The sequence below is a fragment of the Chlorocebus sabaeus genome, chromosome 6 (assembly GCF_047675955.1).
Source record: "Chlorocebus sabaeus isolate Y175 chromosome 6, mChlSab1.0.hap1, whole genome shotgun sequence".
Taxonomy (NCBI): domain Eukaryota; kingdom Metazoa; phylum Chordata; class Mammalia; order Primates; family Cercopithecidae; genus Chlorocebus; species Chlorocebus sabaeus.
Window position 1 is genome coordinate 16,653,262 of NC_132909.1, and position 26,894 is coordinate 16,680,155.

Here is a 26,894-nt window from a genome sequence, read left to right on the forward strand (position 1 = left end):
AGCTTCTGCACAGCAAAGCAACAGTCAGCAGACTGAACATATAACCCAGTGAAAGAAAATATTCACAATCTATACATCTGAAAGATAACCAATATCCAGAATCTACAAGAAACTCAAACAAATTAGCAAACAAACAATCCCATTAAAAAGTCAGCTAAGTATGTGAATAAACAATTCTCAAAAGCAGATACACAAATGGCCAACAAACATAGGAAAAAATGTTCAATATCACTAATGATCAGGGAAATGCAAATCAAAACCACAATGTGATACCATCTTACTCCTGCAAGAATGTTCATAATAAAGAATGAAAAAATAGTAGTTGCTGGCCAGGCATGATGGCTTACACCTGTAATCCCAACACTTTGGGAGGCCAAGATGGGCAGATTACTCAAGGTCAGGAGTTTGACACCAGCACACACAACATGGTGAAATCCTGTTTATACTAAAAATACCAAAAAAATTACGCGGGCGAGGTGGCACATACCTGTAATCCCAGCTGCTCCAGAGGCTGAGGCAGAAGAATGGCTTGAACCTGGGAGGCAGAAGTTACAGTGAGCCAAGATCATGCCACTGCTCTCCAACCTGGGTGAAAGAGCAAGACTCCATCCATCTCAAAAATAAATAAATAAAAATAATAGATGTTGATGTGGAAGCGGTGAAAAAGGAACACGTCTACACCGCTGGTGGGAATGTGAACTATAAATGCGTGAATAAAGATATTGTGGTATATAGATGATTGAATACTACTCAGCCATAAAAGGAATGAATTAATGGCATTCGCAGCAACCTGGAAGAAATTGGAGACTATTATTCTAAGTGAAGTAACTCAGGAATGGAAAACCAAACACTGAATGCTCTTACTCATAAGTGAGAGTTAAGCTACGAGGATGCAAAGGCATAAGAATGATAAAATAGACTTGGGGAAAAGGGTGGGAAGGGGGTGAGTGATAAAAGACTACAAATTGAGTTCAGTGTATACTGCTCGGGTGATGAGTGCACCAAAATCTCACAAATCACCACTAGAGAACTTATGTAATTAAATACCAAATCCCCAAAAACCTTCGGAAAGAAAAGATTTTAAAATAAAATAAAATAATAAAAAATTTAAAATCACTTCCTACAAAATGCTTCTAAAATGGAAAAAAAAAAAAGTCCCTGAAGGTCATATACCAGAAACTCTATTATGTTGCCTCTTAATGCGTATATTTCAGCCCACTTGCTCAAATCTGACAACTTTTCAGGAAGCTGCTGATCACCTGTTGCAGGTGTATTCTATCTATTGTGAGACTGTATCTCCCTGGCACTATCTGCAACCAATTACTACTTTAGAGAGACAGTTAACAACCACCTGACTTGACCATCACCTGGTGATGTTCACTTGGCATTTCTAGTATGTGGAGGTGGAAGGATCTCTCCTGCCCTGCTCAAGTCTGACCAGCTACCTACTGGTCCAATTTAAAAAAAAAAAAAAGGCAGAATCAGGTGTGATGACACTTGCTTGTATTTTCAGCATTTTGGGAGGGAAAGTGGGCAGATCACTTGAGCCCAGAAGTTTGAGACCAGCCTGGGGTTTCACCAGCCTGGGTGAAACCCCATCTCTACAGAAACAAACAGAAACAATTAGGCATTCTGGCACATGCCTGTGATTCCAGCTACTCAGGAGGCTGAGGCAGGAGGATCACTTGAGCTCACAAGTTTGAGGCTGCAGTCAATTATGATCTCACCACTGCACTTCAGCCTGTGTAAGAGAGTGAGACACTCTCTAAATAAAAAAAAAAAAAAAACAGTAAAAATAATGTTCTAAGGTGAGATCTAGTACAAAAACTGCATCTTATTCTGTGATGTTTAGATGCTATAATTAAAATAGAACATGGAGGTGTTTCCATAGGAATAGCTGAAAGCTTCTATACTTTTTATGCAGCTGCATCATATTCTATTGTGTAGATATAAAGTAACCTGTTTAAATAGCATCGTGCTGGTGAAAGTCTAGGTTTTTCCCAATATTTTGCTGTTAAACAAACAATACAGTGAATAACCCTGATAAGTGTCACTTTTCAAGACTGAGAGTGTGATAAATTTTTCCCAGTAAAGTTTGGGAGGCAAAAATACATATTTTTTTAAAGTTTGATATGTATTAAGAAATTTTACTCTACAAAGTTTGTACATATTTTTATGTTCCAAGAAAAGTAGGGGAGGGTAATATCACCTCGGTTGCTCTCACACAAACCTCCTGAGTGACAGGACCTTTAGGGACACAGGCACAAGGCCATATCCCTGGTGCCCACACAGGGCAGGGGCATCTGGATCCTGGGAAGCTCCAGGAAAGGTGAGGATGCCCTCTAGAGGACACCCTGCTAAGGATCAGAAAGGGGCCAAAGAAGTTGAGAGATTACAACAGGTCTTAAACTAAGGGAAAGTTCAAGTGGAGGATATTAAGTTTCAAGGAGCAAGCTGAAGTGAGAAGGTGGAAGAGACTGATGGAAGGAGAAGGTAAAAAGCTCTAGGGAAGCTAGGGGAGGCACATCAGGGCTCTCCACTCCTCCTCAGCATTGAACTTTGTAGTGGTCATGCTGGTGGGCCTCTGTGAGCTCTAGGATGTCCAGCACTCTCTGGGGACTCTACCCACTCAAGGCCAGCAGGACTCCCTCTCCCAGCTCTGACAACCAGCAATGTCTCCAGACTGCCAAATGCTTTTAAAAATGAAAAAATTGCCCCTGGCAGAAGCATTAATCTACACTAATCTATAAAAGCAAATCACCACTAAAATCCATCACCTCTTGGTAGAAGAATTACAAGTGTGAGATGGGTAAAATGGAGGTCAATATTTACTGAAATGACTTTTACTTAATCAGCAATTTGATGTCCCAGAAGGCATGTTTAGGGGTGATGCCACATGGCTGCCTGTACCTCACAGCAGAAAGAGTATGGGTTTTCCAAGGGTCTGTCACCATGAACTGGAAAGGTCCGGAACTGGGAAAGGTAATGACGTGCACTGGGTTACATTAAAAAGTGGGATGTACGGAATTCTGTAGATATTGGGAGAAAAAAATACACAATGTAAACCCAAATCCCATTCTGATTCTCTCACCATCTTAGGGCCATCTTGGCTATCTATGAATGGTAGCATTTAGGTCCGTGGCCTGTACACTGTCTGGTTCAGGTACCTAAATGGTCTCTTATTATGGAAAAAGAAGACATTTTGAACATTCTCATCCTTCACTCATTCACCTCTCACACCCGTCGACCTCTCAAACCTCTTGCCACTCCTTGATTTCATTCTCAATTTACTGAGCTCCGTATCTGTCTCTCATCCATTCCAACATGTGGTGCGTCCAGATGGTGGCTTCTGCCCATGATTTTGTTTAAAAAAAAAAAAAAAAAAATAGACTTTCAAAATTACTTTGCCTGACACCTCCTTAAACTGACCTCCACCTGCAGCCCCATGATCATACCAGCAGCATTTGGACATGTTTTCTGGTAGTCAGATGCTTTCCATCTCTCATTAGGAAATGAGATTCTCTCCACTCTGCATGAAGATTTCCCAGTAGAAATGAATACAGAGACACTGCCCGTGTGTTCCCAAAGAAAATGGTCTCTATAAGAACATGTGAAAGCTGCAATTATAGAACGGACAACCTAAAACACACTGTGTATGTGTTTATTTCCACTTGATTGCACATTTTAAAGTGTTTAAAATAGCACATTATTCACAGAACTGTGAAAAATCTATTTCTATTATTTAAATCACCCAGGCTAAGGTGTTTGCTATGGCAGCTGAAGTCCATGAATACGTCATCCGACCCAGAGTTTTCAATGAAATGTATCAGGTTTTCAATCAAGTTAGCTGGAAGCTCCTGTCCCCAGAAGAACCAGAGGCCCCAAAACAAGAGCTCCAGCAGGGGCTCAACCAGCACAGGTCCCATAGGGCAGCCTCGATGTCAGGCCCTGGATGGCATGTGAGGCTATAGTGATACAACCACAACGTGAAAGTGTAAGTGTTTTCATTACTTACAGACACTGGGGAGCACACCTGGAGACCACAGAAACAGAAACAGAAATCAGTGAGCCCAGGCAGGGAGGAGGGAAGAGACCAGTAAGCCAATGGCTTTAGTAAGTCCAGGTGTTACCTGACAGCCGGGAGTTTTAATGAATGTGTGTAAAGCAAACAGCAAACACTGGGACTAGGAGATCATGCTGTGACTGACAAGTGGTCACTTTAAATGTGAGGGCAAATGTCATAATATCAGTTTAAAGAAAGCAGCTGGAGAGAGGGGAACCCAGCACACCAAGCAGGAGAGATGCCTCTAAGATTTTATCTCTGGCCACCAACTGAAGCCACTTGAACAACCAGATACAGTATTGAAAACTGCCATGGTGACCAAGGCCTGCCTCTGATGTTAGGCAAATAAACTTACACCTTAGAAAATGAATGCCAAGGCAGCATGACACTATGGGCACTCATGACATCCAGGGACACCAGCAGAGTGTGGTACTGGGCCCTGGAGTCAGAATCCTGGGTTCTGGTCCCAGGGAGTGAGAAAATGAAAATGACTTGTGCCTGCTCCCCTGGCATTGATCCTCCCACCCTGCTGCTCCCTCTTCTGCTCCCAAGCCCATATATAGTGCTCAGCCCCAGACATCACTGCCCCCAGGGTGCACACAAACTCACAGAAGGTGACAAAAATCTGCGTTCAGAACATCCGATTGTGAAAGAGAGAGAACAGTGAACGTAGAACCACAGAGATTGGGACTCACGGAACTGGAAGGTGATGGAGCTGCAACATAATATATGTGTGACCTCGTGTGAAATGTGCAGATCCTTGTGGAATACAAAAGGCAGCCTGACCTGGGACTGTGCTCACCCACACTTCCCTTCCAGTCCACCAGAGGCTGGCAGAGTTCCTCCAGCCTGAAACCTTCCCAGGGGATGCTGACCTACCTCAGCAGAACCCATAGCCTAGCAGGATCCACCCTTACCAGGGTCACCTCAGCCCAAGTCCTCAGCATCCTCCATGTTCCCCACACGGACCCCTTCAGCTCCTCCCTGACCTGGCGGCCGCCAACCTAACACCACTCCCTCTCCAGGCAGCTCTTGCTCCACACACCTGCTCCATCCCTGGGCTCAGCTAAAAAGACATCTCCCAGGGCAGCGCTAGTGCACTTTCCCCTCGTGACCTCCCTTCATCCTCATCAACTCTTTCTATCACTGATCCATAAATGCCCGTCCGTGCTCCATCTGTCCTGTTCTCTGGGGCATCCCAGGCCAAGACTAGCGCTGATACAGAGCAGCGGCTGCCTGAGGGCCCACAACCTCCCCAGGAAACAGTCAGGCACCCTGTGACCTGTCTGCCTGCTGGGCCCTGGGGGCTCAGAGCACTTGTGATGGTCACACACAGGCACCATCCAGGATGTGGCCACCTACCCCCGGCTGTTCCTTGGGAAGACAGACCTCTCCTGTGTCCCTGCTGGGAGAAGGGGGTATTATTGCTCTTTGCTCCCAAAATATAACTCATACTCACCCGCCATCTCAGGTATGAGCAACATCCCTCCAGGTAGGCTCTCTGGTGCCTGTTCCTCCTCTACAAAGAGAAGCTCGGCCAGGTCAAAACCCTCAGGACAGACCCCTGGATATGTCAGCACATGGAGGGCTGAGCCCATCACAACCACGGAGTAAGTCGGGATGAATCTCTCCAGCTCTGAACCCCTGCTCTGTCCCAGGCTCCCCTTCCTGCGTCTCAACAAGCCATATTCCACGGGGTTCCTGGGTAACTCCCCACTTCCTCCTGCACCACCACGTGGAAGGTGTGGTGTCCACAGGACAATCAGATGGGCAGAGAAGAGAGGACACCAAAAATAGCCAGGAAGAAAGGAGAAACCCTGAGCCCCAGCTCAGCCACCAGACCCCAGGGAGCAATAGAGTGACTAAGAACTGTCCCTTTGACTATGGGACTCACAGCTCCCACTGAGCAACCAGCACAGGCCTCTCCTCACATGAGACATGAGAGATTGACTCTGCACACCTCCAGGAAGGACACTTTCCTCTGGGACACCCAGGTCCTGAATGTCCATCCTTGGAAGCTGCAGTCAAGTTAGACACAATTAGAGAAAGGAAGGGTCCGTCTCATCAGCCAACACACAGCTCACCCACAGCACAAAGGGGTGTCCCTGTGACAGGGACCTGGTGCAGCTCCAGCCTCTGGCACTGAAGGGGAGAGCCAGAAGGGGAGGAAAGAGGGCAAAGGGCATGAATGTGCACCCTGACCCAGAGCCATGGGGACAGCAGGAGGCTGAGGCCCAGGACTCTGCTTGCCCAACCTACAGGGTATGTGTGTGACTATGTGTGTCTGTGTGCATTTCTTTTGTGTAAGTATTTGTGTTTATGCACATAGTGTGTATCAAGGTTTGGTGACAGAATCACTGCTGAAAAAGGCAGAGGCCTCCACAATTCCCAGGGACCTGACACACAGACAAAAGGAAAAACAGAAGGAGGGACAAGGAAGCAGGACTAAGAGGGGAGGGGACAGAGAGGTGTCCTGGGCACAGACCCCGCCCATGAGCCTGAGAAGTGCTCCTGCCCAGGGAAGAGGCTCAGCACAGAAGGAAGAAGGACAGCCCAGCTGACAGCTGTGCTCAGAAAGATTCTGGATCCCAGGCTCATCTCCACGGAGAACACGCAGGCAGCACAGACCATGGGGGCCCCCTCAGCCCCTCCCTGCACACTGCACATCACCTGGAAGGAGCTCCTGCTCACAGGTGAGGAGAGAACTTCCTGGGAGAGGACAGGAGGAGGAAGCAGAATGATTGGATGGGGTCTCCTGGAGAGGATGGGGTTCTAAAAAATAAAAGAAGTCAGCACTTTAGGAGGCTGAGGTGGGCGGATCATGAGGTCAGGATTCAAGACCAGTCTGCTCAACATAGTGAAGTCCCCTCTCTATTAAAAATACAAGAAATTAACCAGGTGTGGTAGTGTGCTCCTGTAATCCTAGCTACTCGGGAGGCTGAGGCAGGAGATTTGCATGAACCTGGGAGGCAGAGGTTGCAGTGAGCCAAGATCGCAACACTACATGTCAGCCTGGGTGACAATACGAGATTTCGTCTCAAAAAAAAAAAAAAACCGGAAAGAATTCTCTGTTGGAGCCTGGATAGGGGAGAATATACTTGAGAGGGACAGGGGTCGAGTCGAAACAGGAAAATCACATTGAACTGGAATTGATAAGAGGTAGGAAAATCTCAAGTCTTTCATTTTCCTGGTCAATCATCACTGGCCACCACATTTTGAAAAATGATAATAATAACTATTATCAGATGATACTTCAAATGAAAATATAAGCAGAGCATGAAACACTGTAGTCAGCAAAAAACTTCAACAATTGAAGAAAGAAAAAAAAAAAAGAAAAACACCCCAGGCGTGTAGGGCCCTGGGAACTCTCACATCTACAGGAGTCTGCAGCCTGTATGAGGCACTGGGGTGCAACCAAGATCAAAAGTCCCTGTCCTCACGGAGCTCATGCTGTCATAGGGAAGAAGACAGACATGTAAAGACATCTAGAATGTGAGGTCAGGTGTTGACAAGAGCTCTGGAGGGAGCAGAGCAGGGAAAGGTCAGAAAGGGAAGACCCAGGGTCTCTGAAGGAGGTGTCAGGAAAAAAGTCTAAGATGCCCTGATAGAAGCATGACCTGAGGGCAGTGTGGAGGGAGCCATGCAGACCCCTGGGCAAGAGGATTCCAAACAGAAAAGTGCCAAGGTCAGAAGTGTTGAAGGAATGGGGGTCATGCTGCTGACCTTTATCCAGTAAGACAGTAGGACACACACACAGACAAAAGGTGTGTATGTGTGTGTGTCTGTGAGTGTGTGTGTGGGTGTGTGTTTTCAAGGCTGATGATTGAAGAGATATTCTCAAGACCCAGGGCCCCATGTTTTCACTCCCATACATAGGTCTCAATATTGACTGATGCTCTCTCCACCTCCTAGCATCACTTTTAATCTTCTGGAACCTGCCTACCACTGCCCAAGTCATGATTGAAGCACAGCCAGCCAAAGTTTCCGAGGGGAAGGATGTTCTGCTACGTGTCCACAATTTGCCCCAGAATCTTGCTGCCTACATCTGGTACAAAGGGCAAATTATGGACCTCCACCATTACATTACATCATATGTAATAGACACTGAAATAATTGTATTTGGGCCTGCATACAGTGGACGAGAAACAGTATATTCCAATGCATCCCTGCTGATCCAGAATGTCACCTAGAAGGACACAGGATCCTACACCATACAAATCATAATGCGAGGAGATAGGACTAAAGGAGTAACTGGACATTTCACCTTATACCGTGAGTGATTCCACATGATCCCTGGGTGTTGGGGGTTGGGGTCACTTCTACGTTGCACACACAGGACTGTCAGGCCTGGACAGTGCCTGTGTCCCTCTCTGCATTATGTCCCATGTTGGGGTTTCGGCATTTAGTGCAGGACACACACAGAGGAGACAAACCACAACAGATCAGAATTCCTTTCCTGCATCCAGACCCTACAGACACTTGCTGCACAGGAAGGACAGTCTGATGGGTGATGTGCTCAGCAGGAGGAGATCAGTCTCAGCCAAGTACCTCATGTCCTCTTCATAAACTTGACCCTGAGAAAGACCCTGGAGAACTGAGTAGGGCTTTACCTAAGGGGCCCCTGAGATATTCTCAGAGAAGCTCAGTCCTAAAAGCCTCAACCCCAGACCCCTGTCCCTAAATCCTTACTCCAGATAAAGCTGAGGAGACGGTGCCAGGCCTGGGTTGTGGCAGGGCTTACTGGGACCAAGGATTTACCAGCTGTCTGAGGACTGTGTCTCCTGGAGCTGCTCACCAGCCAGGGCTCAGCCCTCAGAGCCTCATCTGGGCAAGGACAGAGCTTTCATCACCTGAAATCAGAGTGAAGAGGACAGAAAGTTGGCTTTGTAGACCATCAGCCAACTGCCTTGTGAGGCTTAGGATGTTCCATAGAAAGTCTAATGTCTCCAGAAGCAGAAACAGAAGAGAGAAAATGTACCTGGCAGCAGTTTGTCCACAGGGATCTGACCTAAAGGTGCTCTCTCATGGAAGTGAATGATAATAAATGCTGTTTGTGTGAACACCTCCACTGTGACAAGCATTAGATCACATGACTGTGAAGAATTTTCAGTTTATTCACAGATAGTGTGAAAAGCCACAGTCCATTTGCCATTTAGCTTATTTGACTGAGAGAAAACAGAGGCACAGGAAGGCACAGTCACTGAACCAGAGTCACACAAACACAAAAGGCAGATCGGGGTCACATGAGGTCTGTCTGCAGCCACAGGCCCATCCTCTCCTCCACCAGAAGTGAGGGCTTATTGGGTTCCAAGGACCCCATAGTCATTTATTGGCTCAAATCCTCCCTTCTTAGGCATCCAAACCTCAGAGGAGTGAGAGCAAATGGTCAGCTGATGAGTCTGTTCTCCAAAACTAAATCACCTGCCTCAACTGTCAGAGTCAGTGCAAAAAATGTCCAGGCCTCCCCCGCATATCTTAACCCCTATCACTGAACCTGAAATCCTGTGTTTCTCAAAGTGTCCATGTCACTGGCATGACAGGATAAAAGCGAGGACCTTGTTTTCCTTCCCCACTCACACCCCGCACCAGCACAGGTCTAGTAAGAGACACACACTCAGGAGCTCTCACATAACAAATGAAGGAATTGAATGAAGAAACGAATGATCCATAACCTCTTTAGAGACTGGATCTTGGATGCAGAAACCTAGGAAGTTCTAGTCACACCTGTCCCTTCTCCTTCAGAGGCTGACACCCATGTTTCTTCCCCCCCACTACCTCTTGCCCCTAAAGCCACTCCACCTCAGGTGTAACTCAGATTCTCCTTGGCCTCTGGAGGGTTTTGAGGGCTCCCTGATCCTGGATGGTGGAACTGGGGGCACCTTGTCCCTGGGGTTTCTGAAGTCACTGTGGCCCCCGCTGTTCACTGTCATGCTGTCTCTGCCTCTCTCTGCTTCTCTGTGTCCCTCATCTTGCCCCACTTCATTCTACCTGGCAAGCCCTGTCCTGTACAGCTTCTTCCTCTACCCCTAGGCCTTCCCCAGACAATCCCTCTAACTAGGCGGACTGTTCTGTTCCCTTCCTACTAACACTGTGGCCTGGCCCACCTCCCAGGAAATGGGAAAGGCATAGAAATCACTTGGAGTTGTCACTCTTGCCAGACTTCATCTCAAGCCAATGACCCGAGGTCACTAAGAGAATAAGCTTCCACTGTATCCCCACCCAGGGCTCTGTCCCTTTGTGAGGCTGTTCTGTGGACAAGACTGTGGGACAGGGATAGGCAGCTCCTCCATCCACTCTTATAATTCCCAGACAAGTTCTTCTGGCCTCCTGCACAAACAAAACCAATTTATCCTGATGATAATTTGCAGTAAAGAAAGATTTTAATGACTCCAAGTCTGCCAAACAGGAGGACAGAGGTTTTTTATTACTCAAATCAGCCTCCCTAGTGGATCAGGGGTTAGAGATTTTCAAGGATAGTTTCAGGGGCACAGAACTGAAAAATGGGTACTGCTGATTGTTTGGGGATGGAATCATGAGGGCGGAGGGAAATGATTTGCTTGTGCTTGAATCTGCGTCTCTGTGGGGACCACATGACTGACTGAGGCATTAGTCAAGGGTATGGATGAGGTCATCTGGTTGCCAGAATGCAAAGAATGAGAAACATCTCAAAAGACCAATCTCAGGTTCTACAATAGTGATGTTACCTATAGGAGCAATTAGTTACAAATTATGTAAAATCTGGCCAAATGACATTTGAGCAGTAAGGGATTATAGAAACTGTGCCTACATTTTAGCAGAACTCAGTTCCCTACTATAATCTTACTCTCATGGTCTTTCACCAGTTTTACAAAGGCAATCCCTGGGCAAAGTAAGGGTATTAGTTTTATGGAGGAACTATTATCATTCTTGCTTCAAAGTTAAGCCATAAATTATATTCCTACCATGGTTAGCCTGGCCTATGGCCAGGAATGAGTGAAGACAGCCAGCCTGAGACTAGATGTCAGATGGAGTCAGCCATGCTAGTTTACTGTCACTGTTGTAATCTTTGCACTGACTCACCAGGGTGTCAGAGGCTGGACAAGTCTACAGTCGCCAGAGCCCATGGACTGATTTCACCCATTTCACTCATGACTCCATCCTCAATCTACCATGGAGCTCACATTCTCCAGTCACTTCTTAGAGACTTCTGGTTTCCTGTCAGGCATATAACGACCTTGAAATTTGTCACTTGGTTCTAGCAGTAAGTAAAAACCTGAACAAACTCAAAAGTCAACAACTTGTTAAAATCTCTCAGAGATGGCCAGGCACAGTGGCTCACACCTGTAATCCCAGCAGTTTGGGAGGCCGAGGTGGGTGGATAATGAGGTGAGGAGATCGAGACCATACTGGCTAACACCGTGAAACCCCCTATCTACTAAAAATACAAAAAATTAGCCAGACGTGGTGGTGGGCAACTGTAGTCCCAGCTACTTGGGAGGCTGAGGCAGGAGAATGGCATGAAACTGGGAGGCAGAGCTCGCTTGAGCCAAGATCGTGCCACTGCACTCCAGCCTGGGCAACAGAGTGAGACTCTGTCTCAGGAAAAAAAAAAAAAAAGTACTGTTAGAGAAACGAAAAATGCTTTTGATGCTTACTAGTAGACTGCACACAGCTGAGGAAAGAATCCCTGGCTTGAGGATGTGTGAATAGAAACTTCCAAAACTGAAACAGGAAAGTTCAAAAAGAGTAGGGGCAGAAATGTGGAACAACACATTCAACTTCATATTTAATACTTTGTATTGACAATAGCAATTTCTAAATGTTGTAGTTGTGGGACATCCGCCAAGGATGTAACATACATGTAATGGGAATACTGGTGGATTCGGGGACCTGTTGGAAGTGGCCAGGTGGGTGTTATCTGATGGTTTTACTGCCTGTGCCACACACAATTGTTTCCTCATGATGATGCCATTTTCATAAGGTGGGGTTCTTCGTGTGGGGGACACATGAGCCATTGGCGTCTCATTTAGACTCTTCCTAATTCACACAAACTGAAACTCAAGTTGTATTTCCTGAGGTTAACAGAAAATGAAGAAAGCATTTCACATACCTGTTTTGGGCTCCTCCCCATTTTTCCTAACTCTACACAGAAATTAGAAACAGGGAGTTCTTTCTATATTTACTAACATAACACACATCACTTCTTTAAATTCAGCATCATTCCTCCCTTTATGTAATAGACACACTGGCCAGTTCTGTCCTTTTAACGGGACTTTCTCTACTTAAGGACTTGCTAATTTCAAATCACCATTGGCATCTTTCTTTGAGCGTAATGTGATCCTGCTGGAATTCACCCCACACCAAAACCTTAATTGGGTATCCAGAGAAATACTACTACCAGCAATTTATCTTAGATGTTTGGACTATCAGCAAAAATTTCCACTTATGACAACATTTTAATGTTTCCTCCAAATATTTTTTTGTTTTGTTACTAGAATCAGAACATAACTTGAGGTCTAAACTCCTGACAAATTTTTATGGGAAAATTACTGTATTACAAACTGAATATCCCAAATCCAGAATCCAATATCTGAAATGCTCCAAAATCCAACACTTCTGACCACTGATGTGGTGCTAAAAAGAAGTGCTCATTGGAGCATTTTGGATTTTAAATTTTTCAGATGTGGGATGCTAAACCAGTACATATACTGCAAATATTCCAAAATAAAAAAAGTTAGAAATCCAAAACACTTCGCTTTAAGCTTTTTGCATAAGCAACACTTTATCTGTATGAACTATAGGCATGAAGCTCTACAGGAGATCTCTAGAATCTCCTCATCCTGCATAACTGAAACCGCACACACATGGAACAATGCCCTATTCCCACGATCCCAGCTCCTGGAAACTACTATTCTACTCTCTGATTCACTCTGGAATCCACTGATATGAGGTACATAGAGTAGTCAAACTCATAGAATCAGAGAGTAGAATGTCTAATGAGAGAAAGTATCTGCAAGACTTCTTTCCAAATATTGGTCTAATAGTCACCAAACACAGAGGGTCCATGAGGGCCAGACTTCCATCATCAGTTCATGTTCACCCTCTCCACCATTAGTTCTGCATTTGCAAATATCCACATGTATTTCTAGAAACATCCACATGGTCCTCACCTGCTCTCTACAGGGGGAAGGGAACATCATGGACACAGAACAAGGAACATGGTCTTGATCCAAAGCTATCAGCTCTTGCCTGTTGCCTTCACTCTTCATTCCTTGGACTCTGCTCTGTCTTTAGAGGTCACTGGCTCAAGTCAGTCACTATGAGACAGCTGGGAAAACTGCCCAACCTTTTGGCTCCACTGCCTGATGACTGAACTGACCTCCAGGCTTGACTCTGGTCTCCCCTGTGTTATTTCTGCTGAAGTACCCAGTCCAGGCCAGGCTTCCCAGTGCCCAAAGGGTTTAAGAACAATGGGAAGTTCCATCATCCATCTCTAGGATGTCCTTGGAAAGGGAAGGTGCAGAGAAAACATACCTTGGGGGACAAAGTAAGACTGAAACTAAGAAGATTCCAGCACTGCATGCTCCAGGTGAGGACCACAGGGTGGGCCAGGCAGGCAGTTGGAGAGGGAGAGACTCAGAGAGGCACCAGGGGCTGTGACTGCTGGTCATGTGTCTTTCCATGACCTAATACTGCTGCTCCATTTGCACTTGAAAAAGTCTGTGCTTCTCCCACATAAAGCAGGCAACCTCACAATCTCTGAGCCCCCAGATTGCCATGCATCTCTCTTGTAACACACACACCTGCAATGGGCTTTTAAAGACTTGTGTGGGCTGAGAGGTGGGAAATGCCAACTCTGATTGAAAAATGTCTTAGGAGGAATCAAATGTGCCACACAGGGCAATCTTCTCTCTGTTATCTCCACAGTGGAGACTCCCAAGCCATCCATCTCCAGCAGTAATTTACACCCCAGGGAGGCCGTGGAGACTGTCATCTTATCCTGTGATCCTGACACTCAGGACGTAAGCTACCAGTGGTGGATAAAAGGTCAGAGCCTCCCTATCAGTCGCAAGTTGCAGCTGTCCGAAAACAACAGGACCCTCGTTATATTTGGTATCACAAAGGATACTGCAGGACCCTATGAATGTGAAATGAAGAATCCAGTGAGTTCCAGCCGCAGTGACCCAGTCACCCTGAATCTCCTCCGTGAGTATCTTCTAATTCTCTGTGAGGCAGGCTGCCATCCCAAATACACATGGCCAGAGGCCAGGCCTCTCAGTCCTTCTCAGGTGAAAGTACAGAGACCTTTACCTCTGGACATCAAAGCTAGCCATGACTTTCTGTCCCAGGTAAACCAGAGTAGGCTTAGGCTTGAACAAAAATTGGAGAGAAAAGGCTACTCCTGTCATGGGAGAATCAGGGTCCACACATTATGATGGGAGAAACAGGTAAATGTCTCAAGGTCCAGATCAGTGAACACAGCAGGGATTTGGCTGGAACTTCAGTGTTGTGACTTAGCTCACAGGGTCACTCTGGTCCTTCCACAGACCAGGATTTTCCCTTCCCTCTGACATCATCACCTGTGACTTTATTCTGTTTGTTCCAGATCGTCTGGATGCCCCCACCATTTATTCTTCATACACCTATTACCATACAGGGGAGTCCCCAAGCTCTCCTGCCTCACAGACTCTCACCTACTGGCAGAGCATTTTTGGCTTATTGATGGGAAGTTCCAGCAATCAGCACAAGTGTTCTTTATCTCCCAAATCACTAAAATATAAACAGGGGTCTATGTCTGTTTCATCCATAACTCAGTCACTGGTAGAACAAATCTCATAATCAAAAGGATCATAGTCCCTGGTAGGTGGATCCCTGGAGCACTGGCAATATGTTTTCCAGTGAAGTCTATCTGACTATCAGGAAAGAGCCACCTGCCCTCTGCAAAGAGAGAGGGAAAATCAAAAACACAGGACAGGGAATATGTTTCTTATCCAAACCACCAGATTTCACCTGTCCCCTTCACTCTTTCTAGATCGTTCTTTAGACTATACACTAACAATGAACAATCTGGAAGGAAATTAAGAGAACAATTTCAATTCACATTAACATCAAAAGCAATAAAATATTTTGGAATAAGTTTAACCAAAAGGTAGTAGGGTTATATCCTGAAAACTACAAAACATTACTGAAAGAAATTAAAGATGACATCAATATGTGGAAAAGCATTTCATTTTCACGGATTGGAAGAATCAATATTGTTAGGAAGACAATACTACCCAAAGTGAGCTGCAGATTCAACGCAACCCCTACCAGAATCCCAGTAACATATTTTGCAGAATTACAAAAATCTGTCCTAAATCTGACCTGACAGGCTCTTATTGATGACTGCCACAACAGAGACACTGAGAAAAAGATGCAACCATGAAAAGGTGGAAAGATTTGATGACGTAGAAAATAGAAATCAGCCTTTCTCACATCCCAAAGCCTTCAAAAATATACAAGTGCAGCATGGCCAGTATGGAACTGACCAAAAACTAATCACCAAGCTAGAAACGTGGTGAGAGAAAAAAAAGGGGGGTGGAAGAATGTATTTGGATAATCATCTACCACTTTGGTGTATTAATCTGACGCTGAAAAGGAATGCTAACTGGAGCATTTTAGATTTTGAATCTTTCAGATTTGGGATGCTAAACCAGTAAGTATATGCCAAATATTTAAGAATCAAAAAAAAATCAGAAACCCAAAACACTTTTTTCCTAAGTCTTATGCATAAGAAACACTCAATATGTGTGAACTATAGGCATCAAGCTGTACAGCAGATCTCTAGAACCTCCCCATCTTGCATAACTGAAACTGCACCCACATGAACAACTTCTGATTCTCCCCACTCCCAGCTCCTGGAAACCAGCAGTCTCTTCTCAGATTCACTCTGGAATCCGCTAACATGTGGTCCCTAGAGTAGTCAAATCCATGGAATCGGAGAGTAGAGTGTCCAGTGAAAGAAAATATTTGCAAAATTTCCCCCCACATTTGTCTCATATCCAAAAAACACACATGGTCCAATGAGGACCAGATTTCCAGCAGTTCATTCCCACCCTTTCCACCAGTCAGTTCTGGATTTGCAAATATCCACATGCATTTCTGGAAAGATCCACATAGTCCTCACCTGCCCTTTGCAGAAGTAGAGGAAACTTAAAAAACTCAGAACAGGGAACATGGTTCTCCTCCAAAGCCACCAGCTCTTGCCTGTCCCCTTCACTCTTTCTAGATCATTCCTTGCACTCTGCTCTATCTTTGGAGGTCACTGGAACAAGTAAGTCATCATGAAACACTTGCAGAAAACTGCCCCACCTTGTGCCTCCACTGCCTGATGACTGAACTGACCTCCAGGCTTGACTCTGGTCTCTCCTGTTTTATTTCTGCTGAAACATCCAGTCCCAGGCCAGGCTGCTCAGTATCTTCAGGGTTTCAGGACAATGGGAAGTCCCATTATTACTCATCTCTAGAATGTCCTTGGAAATGGAAGCTGCAGAGAAATCACATCTAGGGGGGCAAAGTAGGATGGAATTTGGAAGGGGCCGAGCAGTTGCACATTCCAGGTAAGGAACCCAAGATGAGCCAGCCAGACAGCTGATTAGAGAGGGACTGGGAGGGGTACCAGGTGCTCTCACTCCCACTGACGTGTCTGTACATGACCCAGCACTGCTGCTGAATTCACACTTGAGAAATTCTGTGTTTCCATAAGACAGAGCAGACGGCCTCACAGTCTTTGAGCCCTTAGGTCATCATGCATCTGCCTTGTGACACACGCACCAGCTATTGGTTTTCAAGGACTCAGATAGGCTGAGAAGTGGGAGATGCCAACTCTGATTGAAGGATGCCTGTGGAAGAATCAAAGCTGCCACACAGGACAAACTTCTCTCTGTTATCCACACAGCGGAGCTGCCCAAGCCCTACATCACCAGCAACAACTTCAACCCCATGGAGAATAAGAATGTTGTAACCTTAACCTGTGAACCTAAGACTCAAAACTACACCTACGTGTGGTGGGTAAATGGTCACAGCCTCCCGGTCAGTCCCAGGCTAAAGCAACCCGGTAAAAACAGGCTCCTCATTCTACCCAATGTCTCAAGAAATGACACAGGACCCTATGAATGTGAAATACGGGACCGAGTTGGTAGCATGCGCAGTGACCCCATCACCCTGGATGTCCTCTGTGAGTATCTTTGGTTCCTCTGTGGGCCAAGTCACCAGCTTAAATTCAAACAAACAGAGGCCAGGCATCTCAGTCTCTCTCAGGTCAAAGTACAGACACTTTCATTTCTGGACACCTGAGCTGGCCATGACTCCCTGCCCTGGGAAAACCTGGGCAGGCACAGCCTTAACCAAGAATATAAGGGGAGGGGATACTCTTGTCATGGGAGACTTGGGATCTACAGTCTCTGATGGCAGAAACAGGTGAATACCTCAAGCCTCAGCTCAGTGAACATAGAGGGGTTTGGCTGGGACCAGAGGGTGTGTCTTGGTTCAGAGGGACACTGTGTACCTTTAAGAGACCAGGAGTATCCCCTTCCCTCGGATGACATCACCTGTGACTTTATTGTCTTTACTCCAGATGGTCCAGACTTCCCCAGGATTTTCCCTTCATTCACCTATTACCATTCAGGAGGAAACCTCTACTTGTACTGCTTTGCGGACTCTAACCCACCGGCAGAGTATACTTGGACAATTAATGGGAAGTTTCTGCAATCAGGACAAATACTCTCTATCCCCCAAATTACTACAACGCATAGCGGGTGCTATGGTTGCTGTGTTCGTAACTCAGTCACTGGCAGGGAACGTTCCACATTCAAGACGATCAAAGTCTCTGGTAAGTGGATCCCTGCATCATTGGCAATAAGGTTTTAGGTGGAGTCTATCTGGCCTTCAGAGAAGAGTCAGGAAAACATTTTTATTCCCAGTCTGTGCCCCATGGGCAGAAGCAAATCCTAATTTCTCCTCCTGAACCCTCCCAATTTGTCTCTACAGACTCTCTTCTGCTTGTTCTTCTGTTTTTCATGGCTGACCTTGTGTCCAGCCTAAGAACAGTAGGGAGGAGGCTTTGTCAGCCCTGAGCCCTATGTGGTGGAAGAGGCTTCACAGAGGGACAAGGAGAGTCCTCAAGATCAAGTTGCTTCTTGCTGTCAGCAACACATCCCTTTCCGCTACGTCTTTGTTTTCTTTTACCTACTCCATGAGCTACAACGAACATCTGAGGCTTTGAAACAAGCTCACATTTTTCCCCTAAATGAGAGGAGGAAGCCCCTTGGATGAGAGAGGGGCAGCTCCAACCGCTCCCTGCTCTGCTCCAGGGTTCTCCGGTGACTGGCCCTGCCTGACTCCACCTGGTGTGGGACCAGCATGTGTGGAGAAAGAGTCCTGGTGGCCCGTCCTGAATTCGGCTAAATTGAGCTGCCAGTTGAAGCGAAGCCTAGGCTGCAGGGAAATAAGAAGAGAGGGAGCCTCGGGGCAGACCCTTGAGCTGTGTCCTGGTTCTGAAGTCACCGGCTGTATGAGGCTGTGGGAACAGCATGTGGGACACAGCACAGAGGACAGTGAGTGATGCGCACTTGGAGAAATAGTGAGAATCACCTCTCGGGCTCTGCATGGCAGGAAAGGGGCAATGCCAAAAAGTGTGTATTTATAGAGAGGGTAAGACTGCCAGACACTTTGTATATGTCTAATATATCATTAACTATTTCTAATTGTGTAATTTAGTGTTGTATAACAATCACACTATCTATTTCCAGATCTTTTTCCTTTTACCGTATTAAATTTCTTTACCCGATAAACAGTAACTCTCACTCCTTCTCCCCCTAACTTCTAGCACCCATCATTGTACTTTCTGTCTCTATGTAACTGGCTATTCTATCTTTCATATATGGAATTATATAATAATTATCCTTTTTTGTCTGGCTTATTTCAGTTAGCATAATGTCTTCAAGGTTCATCCATTTTGCATGATGTACTGGAATTTTATTCCTTGTTAAGGTTGAATAACATTTCGATGTATAGATATACCTCATTTGCCTACCCACTTATCTTTCAATGGACTTTTCCATTGTTTCCTTTTTTGGCTATTGTGAGTAATGCTTCTCTGAACATCAATGTGCAAATATTTCCTCAAATCTCTTTCAATTCTATAGGGAGTATGTACAGAAGTGGAATTGCTGGATCAAATGGTAATTTATTGTTTAATTTTTTGAGAAACAGCCACACCACCTTTTACAGTGGCTATAACATTTCCCATTCCCATCAGCAATGCACTAGAGCTCCAATTTTTCCATCTATTTGAAAATATTTGATGTTTTGTGTTGCTGTCATTGTTGTTGTTTATCAAAGCCATCCTAAAGTGTGTGAGGTGGTGTCACATTGTGGTTTTGATTTGCATATCTCTAAGTATTCATGACATTGAGGAACTTTGCATGGGCTTATTGGATATTTGTATATCTTCCTTGGAGAAAACTCTATTTTAATCCTTTGTTCATTTTTTAATTGGGTTTTTGGATGTTTGCTGTTGTTGACTTGTAGTTTTTCATGTATTCTGGAAATTAATTTCTTATCACACTTCTAATTTGCAAATGTTTTTCTCATTTCATGGGTTGCCTTTTTACTCTCTTGATAATGTTCTTTGATATATGAAAGGTTTTGATTTTTATGAAGTCCAATTTATAAATTTTATTTGTTGCCTGTGCTTTTGATGTTACAACCAAAAAATCATTGTGAAATCCAATATCACGAAGCTTTTCTCCTATGTTTTCTTCTAAGAGTTGTGTAGTTCTGCTCTTACATTTAGATCTTTGATTTATTGTGGGTTAATTTTTGTATATGATGTTAGGTAAAGGTTCCACTCATTCTTGACCTTAGATATCCACCTTTCCCAATATCATTTGGTGAGAACACTGTCCTTTCAACATTGAATGATCTTGGCACACTCGATGAAAATCATTTGACCATATATGCAAATATTTCTATCTGGGCTCTCTGTTCTGTTTCATTAATTTCTATGTCCTCCTTTATGCCAGTACCACACTGTATTGATTACTGGGACTTGGTAGTAAATGCTGAAATCAGGAAGTGTCAGTTCTCCAGCTTCATTCTTCCTCTTCAAAGTTGTTTGTCTATTTAGAGTCATGATATTCAATATAAATTTTAGGACCGATTTTTCTTTTTCTGCAAAAATGTCACTGAGTTTCTGATAGGAATTGTATTGAATCTGCAGCTCACTTTGCGTAGCATTGTCCTCCTTACAATATTGAGTCTTCTAATTCATGAAACAAAGTGTCTTTCAATTTATTGATGTCATCTTTAGGCAATATTTTATGGATTTCAGGTATAATCATTTCACCTCTTTGGATAAACTTATTCCTAACTATTTTATTCTTTTTGATATTAATACAAATTAAATTTTTTAAAATTTCCCTTTAGATTGTTCATGGGTAATGTATTGAAATACAATTGATGTTTGTTGATTTTGAATTGTGCAACATTACCGAATTCATTTATTAATTCTAATAGGTTTGTTCCATCTTTAGGATTTTCTACATATGAATTCAAGTTATCTGTGAACAGAAATAATTTTACTCCTTTCTTTCAATTTGAGTATCTTTTCTTAAATTCTTGCCTAATTTTTCTGACTAGACCTTTCAATACTACATTGAATAGAAGTGTCAAAAGCAGCATTCTTGTCTTGTTCCTGCTCATACAGGGAAAGCTTGCAGTCTTTGTCTGTTGAGTATGATGTTAGCATTGGGTTTTTCACATATTGACTTTATGTTGAGGTCATTTCCTTGCATTCTTAGTTAGAATGTTTTCATTATGAAAAAATATGGAATTTCATCAAATGCTTTTATTGATTCATTCTTATTACCGATTATAGTTCGCATCATGTTTTTGTGTTTTTCTAGGAATTTGTCTATTTCATCTAGGTTATCAAATTTTTTGACATACAATTATTTACAGTACTTTCATAATCATTTTATTAGAATTGATAGTAGTCACTTCATTTTATTTTTTCTTTTCACTTGTTTTTTATTTTTTTTATTTTTTTCTTTGGAGAGAGAGAGACAGGCTCTCATTCTGTAGGCCAGCCCAGGCTGAAATACAGTGGTGTGATTAGGGATCACTGCAGCCTCAACCTCCTGGGCTTAAGCAATTCTCCTTCTTCAGTCTCCCAAGATACTCGGGTTACACATGCATGCCACCATGCCCAGCTAATGGGCTTTTAACTTTTTTTTGGAGAGAGAGGGTCTCCCCGGGTTACCTATGCTGGTCCAAACACCTGGCCTCAAGCAATCCTCCCATTGTGACCTCCCAAAGTGCTAGGATTAAAATATGACCCACCATGCTCAGATTCCATTTTCATATCTGATTTTAGTAATTTTAATCTTCTCTCTCTTTTTCTTAGTCAGTCTAGTTAATGGTCGTCAATTTTGTTGATTTCATTTTGAAGAATCAACTTTCATTTCATTAATTACTCTATTCTTTTTCTATTCTCCATTTTATTTTATCTACTCTAATCCTTATTGTTACGTTCATTCACTGTGCTTGGGTTTAGTTTGTTCTTCTTTCATATCACAAAGTATTAAAGTAGGTTGCTGATCTGAGATCTTTCTTCCTTTTTTAAAGTAACAGTTTACAGTTATAAATTTCTTGCACAAGACTCTTAACTTCTCTGAACCTCTGGTTCCTCACCCAAAAATTGCAATGAGAGAGCTTGCTTCATACCATTCTTTTAAAGGTTTAATGTAGTCAATGAAACAAGATGCCACACACAGAGTAACCAATGTCACCTGCTATATTAATACCATCGTCATTAGCTTTGAGGTCAAATAGTCTTAGAATCAAATGTCAGATACACCTATTACTAGCCATATGACATCAGGAAAGTTTTTACACTACTCTAAGCCTCTGTCTTTTCATTGGCAAAATGGAAATAATGTCTACCTGACAGGGTTACTGTGTGAAATAAATGAGGTACAGGTAAAGTATTTAGCACAGGTCCTGGCACATAGGACGTGCCCCTCAACAGTACCTATTTTCATATACATATAGAAAAAGAGGTACCACGTAAAACACTAGGACATGGTGACTGACTACATGTGGGAGAGAAAGGGAAAAAGCTAAGTACAAAGAATCAAGCCTGGTGTGTTAGTTTTTACCAACTGAGATGCATCCAGGATGGGATTAGACATTTAAGATAATTTATCAGGGAAGACACCTCTGAGGGAATGTGGGGCAGGCATGAAGGTAGTATGGGAGAACCCACAGACCACTATGCAAAGCTGACTCCTATGAAAAAGAAAGAAAAAGAATTTTTAGGTATCAATTCAGTTCTAAGAGAGTTTTTGCAAGGCTGATGGGGAGTCTTCCAATCAGTCACCCATGAAAGTTAAAGAGAGCCTCAGAGAACTAGGCTTGCTTTCACACCCTTGCTGGGAACCTGTGGGAAGGAAGCTTTCTGTGCAAAGGAGGTGGTGAATTTGAAATGCACTGACCTGGGCCTTCTGTCAATCCTGTCAATCATGGAGACCTGGCAGGGTCTCATTCATGGCTGCCACACAGAGACACTGAGAAAAGATGCAACCATGAAAAGGTGGAAAGGTGGAAAGTTCTAATGACATAGAAAATAGCAATCAGCCTTTCTCACATCCGAAAGCTTTCTGAAATATCTGAGTGCAGTAGAGAATTGACAGAGGACTGATCACCAACCTAGAAACATGGTGAGAGGGTAAAAAACTGCAAGAATATAACCATCTCCCATCAATTTTCCAACAGAAATAATGCATTCCTTGAAGAAATAATTATAGAGTACCTCATGTTACATGCTTGTTCCTGAGGCTCTTCCCTGTAAAATAACATCATCTCCATTCCTTTTCATTTCTTTCCATGACAACTCCTTCAGGAAGAGGACATATTCCTGGCCTTAATCCCATATATCAGCCGTGATGTCATTTCTGTATTTCAGGAAGACTGGCAGGTATGATGGTCTTTTCTCCTGTCCTGTTTCCTGCAGGACTGACTGCCATGCTTGGGAGCATGAAAAGACTTATTGGCCTGTATCTGGGACTGGATCTCCTCCTTCTTCCACTAAACCCCTGCTTCTCAGCACTAATTCCTGCAGTTCCCTTTCTCCCTGGCCTTTATGCTCCCTCTACCCCAATGTCTTTTAGACATAATTATCTCCAGCCTCTGCTCGTTTATTTCTCAGATTCACATGAGAAACACAATTTCACATTGTGAAACCCTCTTCATTATTTTTAACATCTCTCAATAGTGTAGTTCTATCCATTCCCATAAAGCTCAACCACTTCTCAAAGTATTGCTTGACTTCTTGTCTCCAGACTTTGAAACCTTCCTTGCATATGACTGCCTCATTACCTTTCTAAAATCTAGTTAATTCACTTAATCAAGAATCCCCAAGGGTTTACTCTAGCCTATTTGGTAAGTTCACAGTTCTGTATTTACTAATCCTTCTCACTTCCTTTACCTCTACTTCCTAGTATAATTCCTCCATCCTAATTAGAACTCTCCTCCTACACATCCCTGTTGCTTCACCCATATATACATAAAATTCTTAGTTCCAATGCAATGCCTAAAAACAGTGTGAACTCCCCTAAACCATCTGCACTACAGACTTAACCACACCTTTCACCACAAGCAATCTCCGACCTGGTGGAGAACAAAGACTTTATGAATAGCCTGTGAACCTGAGAGTCAGGACACAACCTATGTGAGGTTGAGACCTTTTCCTGGTGACCAATTCATGTGTTCAAAAAAGATAAAGAAATGAAGAAGGCAAGGTCCCTACCCCAGGTGACATAAAGCCTAAGACAGGAAATGAAACCTGAAAATAATCATGATACCAAAATAGAAAAAAAGTGAAGACCACAAGAAATCAGAGAAATCTGATGGGAAATATACCTACACATTGGAATCACTGGAAAACATTTTTAAAAGTGGATGCTCAAGCCCCACCCATGAGTTCCAGTTTAAAGGTCTGGTGAGGGACCCAGGCACTGGTAATTTTTATGTCTTCCCTGACACTACAAACATGTAAAAAGGATGGAGAACTCTTGTTGTAATAGGTAGAACTTAAAACTAAATCAATGATTTTCAGCTAGAAGTACTGGTATTACCTAAGGACCTTTTTCAACATACATAAGACTACACTTTTTTGGCCCTAATTATTCATGGGCTACACCAAGAACTCAGTAATCCAGTTGGGAAACAGAAGCTGAATGGAAAAGCCACCTTATTTGATATGTTAAAATATATATAAAGCATTTTTAAATGAGTGATAAGTGATGCTAAACCTTCTCTAAATAATATTTATGGGAATGTTAATAACATGAGTATTCTAGGCTGGGCGCGGTGGTGCACGCCTGTAATCCCAGCACTTTGGGAGGCTGAGGTGGGCAGATCATGAGGTCAGGAGATCGAGACTATCCTGGCTAACACGGTGAAACCCCGTCTCTACTAAAAATACAAAAACAAACTTAGTCGGGCATGGTGGCAGGTGCCTGTTCTCCCAGCTACTCGGGAGGCTGAGGCAGGAGAATGGTGTGAACCCGGTAGGTGGAGCTTCCAGCGAGCCAAGATCGTGCCACTGCTCTCCAGCCTGGGCAGCAAGCAAGACTCTGTCTCAAAAAAAATAAATAAATACATTTTTAAAAATGAGTATTCTAAAAACTATATGAAATTTCTGGAAATCGAATATATTATCAGTAATAGTGTCATGTGCCACAGAAGTAACTAGATTTCTATGTGAGCTGTGTCTTTACCATAATAAACCTAATGAAAATCAAATTAGATTTTTAACCACAGTGATTTTAAATATTTGTCATTCACAGACAATTGGTTTGACTCTTTCTCGAAGTATTTACAATCAGCTACAGTCCAAAATTGGTTTTTCTTCAAGGAGATATATGGAAAAGACTCTGACAATGACTCTTGAATGCAAGTTTCTGAAAATTTCAAGATCATACCACTGGACTCTCTGAGAGCTGTTGAAATTTTAATGAACAGGCTGATACCTTCATGAAATTCAAGACAAAGAAGAAAAAAAAACTCAATTTCAATGGACTAAATAATCAAAAGGATAATGTTTTCATAATTTTTTATTTGAAAATATGCTGATTCTTTGAATGTTTTATTCTCCAGATTTATGAACTTTCTCTTTTAGGCTATTTATACTTTACAGCAATTTGGTAAAGTACACTTTTGTAAACAAAAATTGAAATATTTGCTTTGGCTCCCTATCTGAGTGCCCCACAATTGGGAAACTATTCATGAGGATTCATATGCTTATGGTAATAAAGTTATTTGCACAAGTTCAGTAAGAATCTACTCTCTTTATAACAGGACACATTTGAAAACATTGCTTATATTACCAAGGTTTTGACTGGGATGCTCTATTTGAGAATATACATAGAATAAACCCATAAGGAAGGCAGGCAAATTCTGAAGTTGTCCTTGGTTTGGCTTCCTAGTCTCAAGAGGTTTTTGAAAGTTTAATCTGAGAGTCCTATAAAACTTCTAGCAAAGCAAAGTTTAAAAAGATCCTCTATGGTCCATTGATACTCTTCCTGCACTTAGGTAAAAAAAACTAGGCAAGTTCGGTGAGACTCAACCTATTTTGCAAATAAATTCATCCTACTTCAATTACCTTTGGTAAAAATAGAGACTCCTATATAGAGAAAAATTATGTTGGAAAGAAAAACTGTAGTATACCTGTTACCAGACTGAACCACTGTTCATTATCTTTGAGTATTTATAATCCACTGGTAGACTGGACTGTACCCTGAATTCTTTTAGTTCTTCCAATTCAATTTGCTCCAATGAAATCATTAAGAACAAGAACAGCTCTGTTTCTGAAGCCATATAATCTGGAGGTGGACAACTCAATGTAAATTTCATGGGAAAACCCTCATGTCTGAGGTGTGGGCCACTCAGAGCTCACCAAATATTCAAGACCATAACTTAGAGAAACTTAAACTGCAAACCACGACAACAAGTTGATGACTTTACGTTGTGGACAGCTTTTCTCAAGATGTCAGAACAAGATTATCAATCATGATGAGACTCTTACCTCTCTTAATTTGTCCTTGCTTATACCTGTCTCCTTTGCTTCCCAGAATAATGCTGTACTTAGGATTTCACAAGAAGTAGCTTCTGAGAGTAAGTTAACAGCGTCAGATATATCACATCAACCACGCTTTTTTTTTTTTTAAGATGGAGTTTCTCTCTTGTTGCCCATGCTGGAGCGCAATGGCACAATCTTGGCTCACCACAACCTCCGCCTCCTAGGTTCAAGTGATTATCCTTCTTCAGCCTCCCTAGTAGCTGGGATTATAGGCATGCACCACCACACTCGGCTAATATTGTAATTTTAGTAGACGGGGTTTATCCATGTTGGTCAGGCTGGTTTTGAACGCCCAACCTCAGGTGACCGCACGCCTCGGCCTCCTAAGGTGCTGGGATTACAGGCATGAGCCACTACACCTGGCCCACACATTTTTACATAACATCAGATCCTTTAGTCCACCCCAAAGCTGACGTTAGCTGCATCTTTAACACAACTTTTTCCTCAAATGTATCGGGTTTTTTTTAGGCTTCCACTTCTATACTTGCCTATTCTTCTCACTCTCTGTTTTAATTTAACATAGACATGCAATGCTAGAAAATAGAATTGCTCTCTACCAGCTTAAAAGGGGGGAGCCTGTGCAGTTTCTGACACTTCTTGTTGCACATGGATAAATACATCGGGTTCTAGAGAGACTCAATTGTAAAAATCAACAAATGTGCTGCCTGG

The 26,894-nt window shown here is 43.3% G+C and overlaps 1 protein-coding gene, 1 long non-coding RNA gene and 1 pseudogene across 4 annotated transcripts in view; 2 read left to right on the plus strand and 1 right to left on the minus strand.

The window, feature by feature from the left end:
* Positions 1-26,894, minus strand: part of LOC140711854 (uncharacterized) — a 591,910-nt gene that overhangs the window by 220,991 nt on the left and 344,025 nt on the right. The gene's annotated exons all lie outside the window — the stretch shown is intronic.
* On the plus strand, positions 6,693-15,124 carry LOC103247592 (pregnancy-specific beta-1-glycoprotein 2-like; annotated as a pseudogene).
* On the plus strand, positions 16,564-26,763 carry LOC140711851 (pregnancy-specific beta-1-glycoprotein 5-like). Its single transcript, XM_073016376.1, has 4 exons — positions 16,564-17,258; positions 17,658-17,912; positions 22,986-23,060; positions 24,934-26,763. Exons 1-3 carry the CDS (start codon positions 17,024-17,026, stop codon positions 23,027-23,029), a joined length of 534 nt encoding a protein of 177 aa, XP_072872477.1. The 5' UTR covers positions 16,564-17,023; the 3' UTR covers positions 23,030-23,060; positions 24,934-26,763.

What these genes read in the sequence shown, in the direction of transcription:
- LOC140711851 (XM_073016376.1), top strand. Translation starts at nt 17,024, where the DNA reads ATGGAGAATAAGAATGTTGTAACCTTAACCTGTGAACCTAAGACTCAA. An exon ending in CATCACCCTGGATGTCCTCT is followed by an intron (nt 17,259 to 17,657) that starts GTGAGTATCTTT and finishes TCTTTACTCCAG; the next exon opens with ATGGTCCAGACTTCCCCAGG. An exon ending in CAAGACGATCAAAGTCTCTG is followed by an intron (nt 17,913 to 22,985) that starts GTAAGTGGATCC and finishes CAACTCCTTCAG; the next exon opens with GAAGAGGACATATTCCTGGC.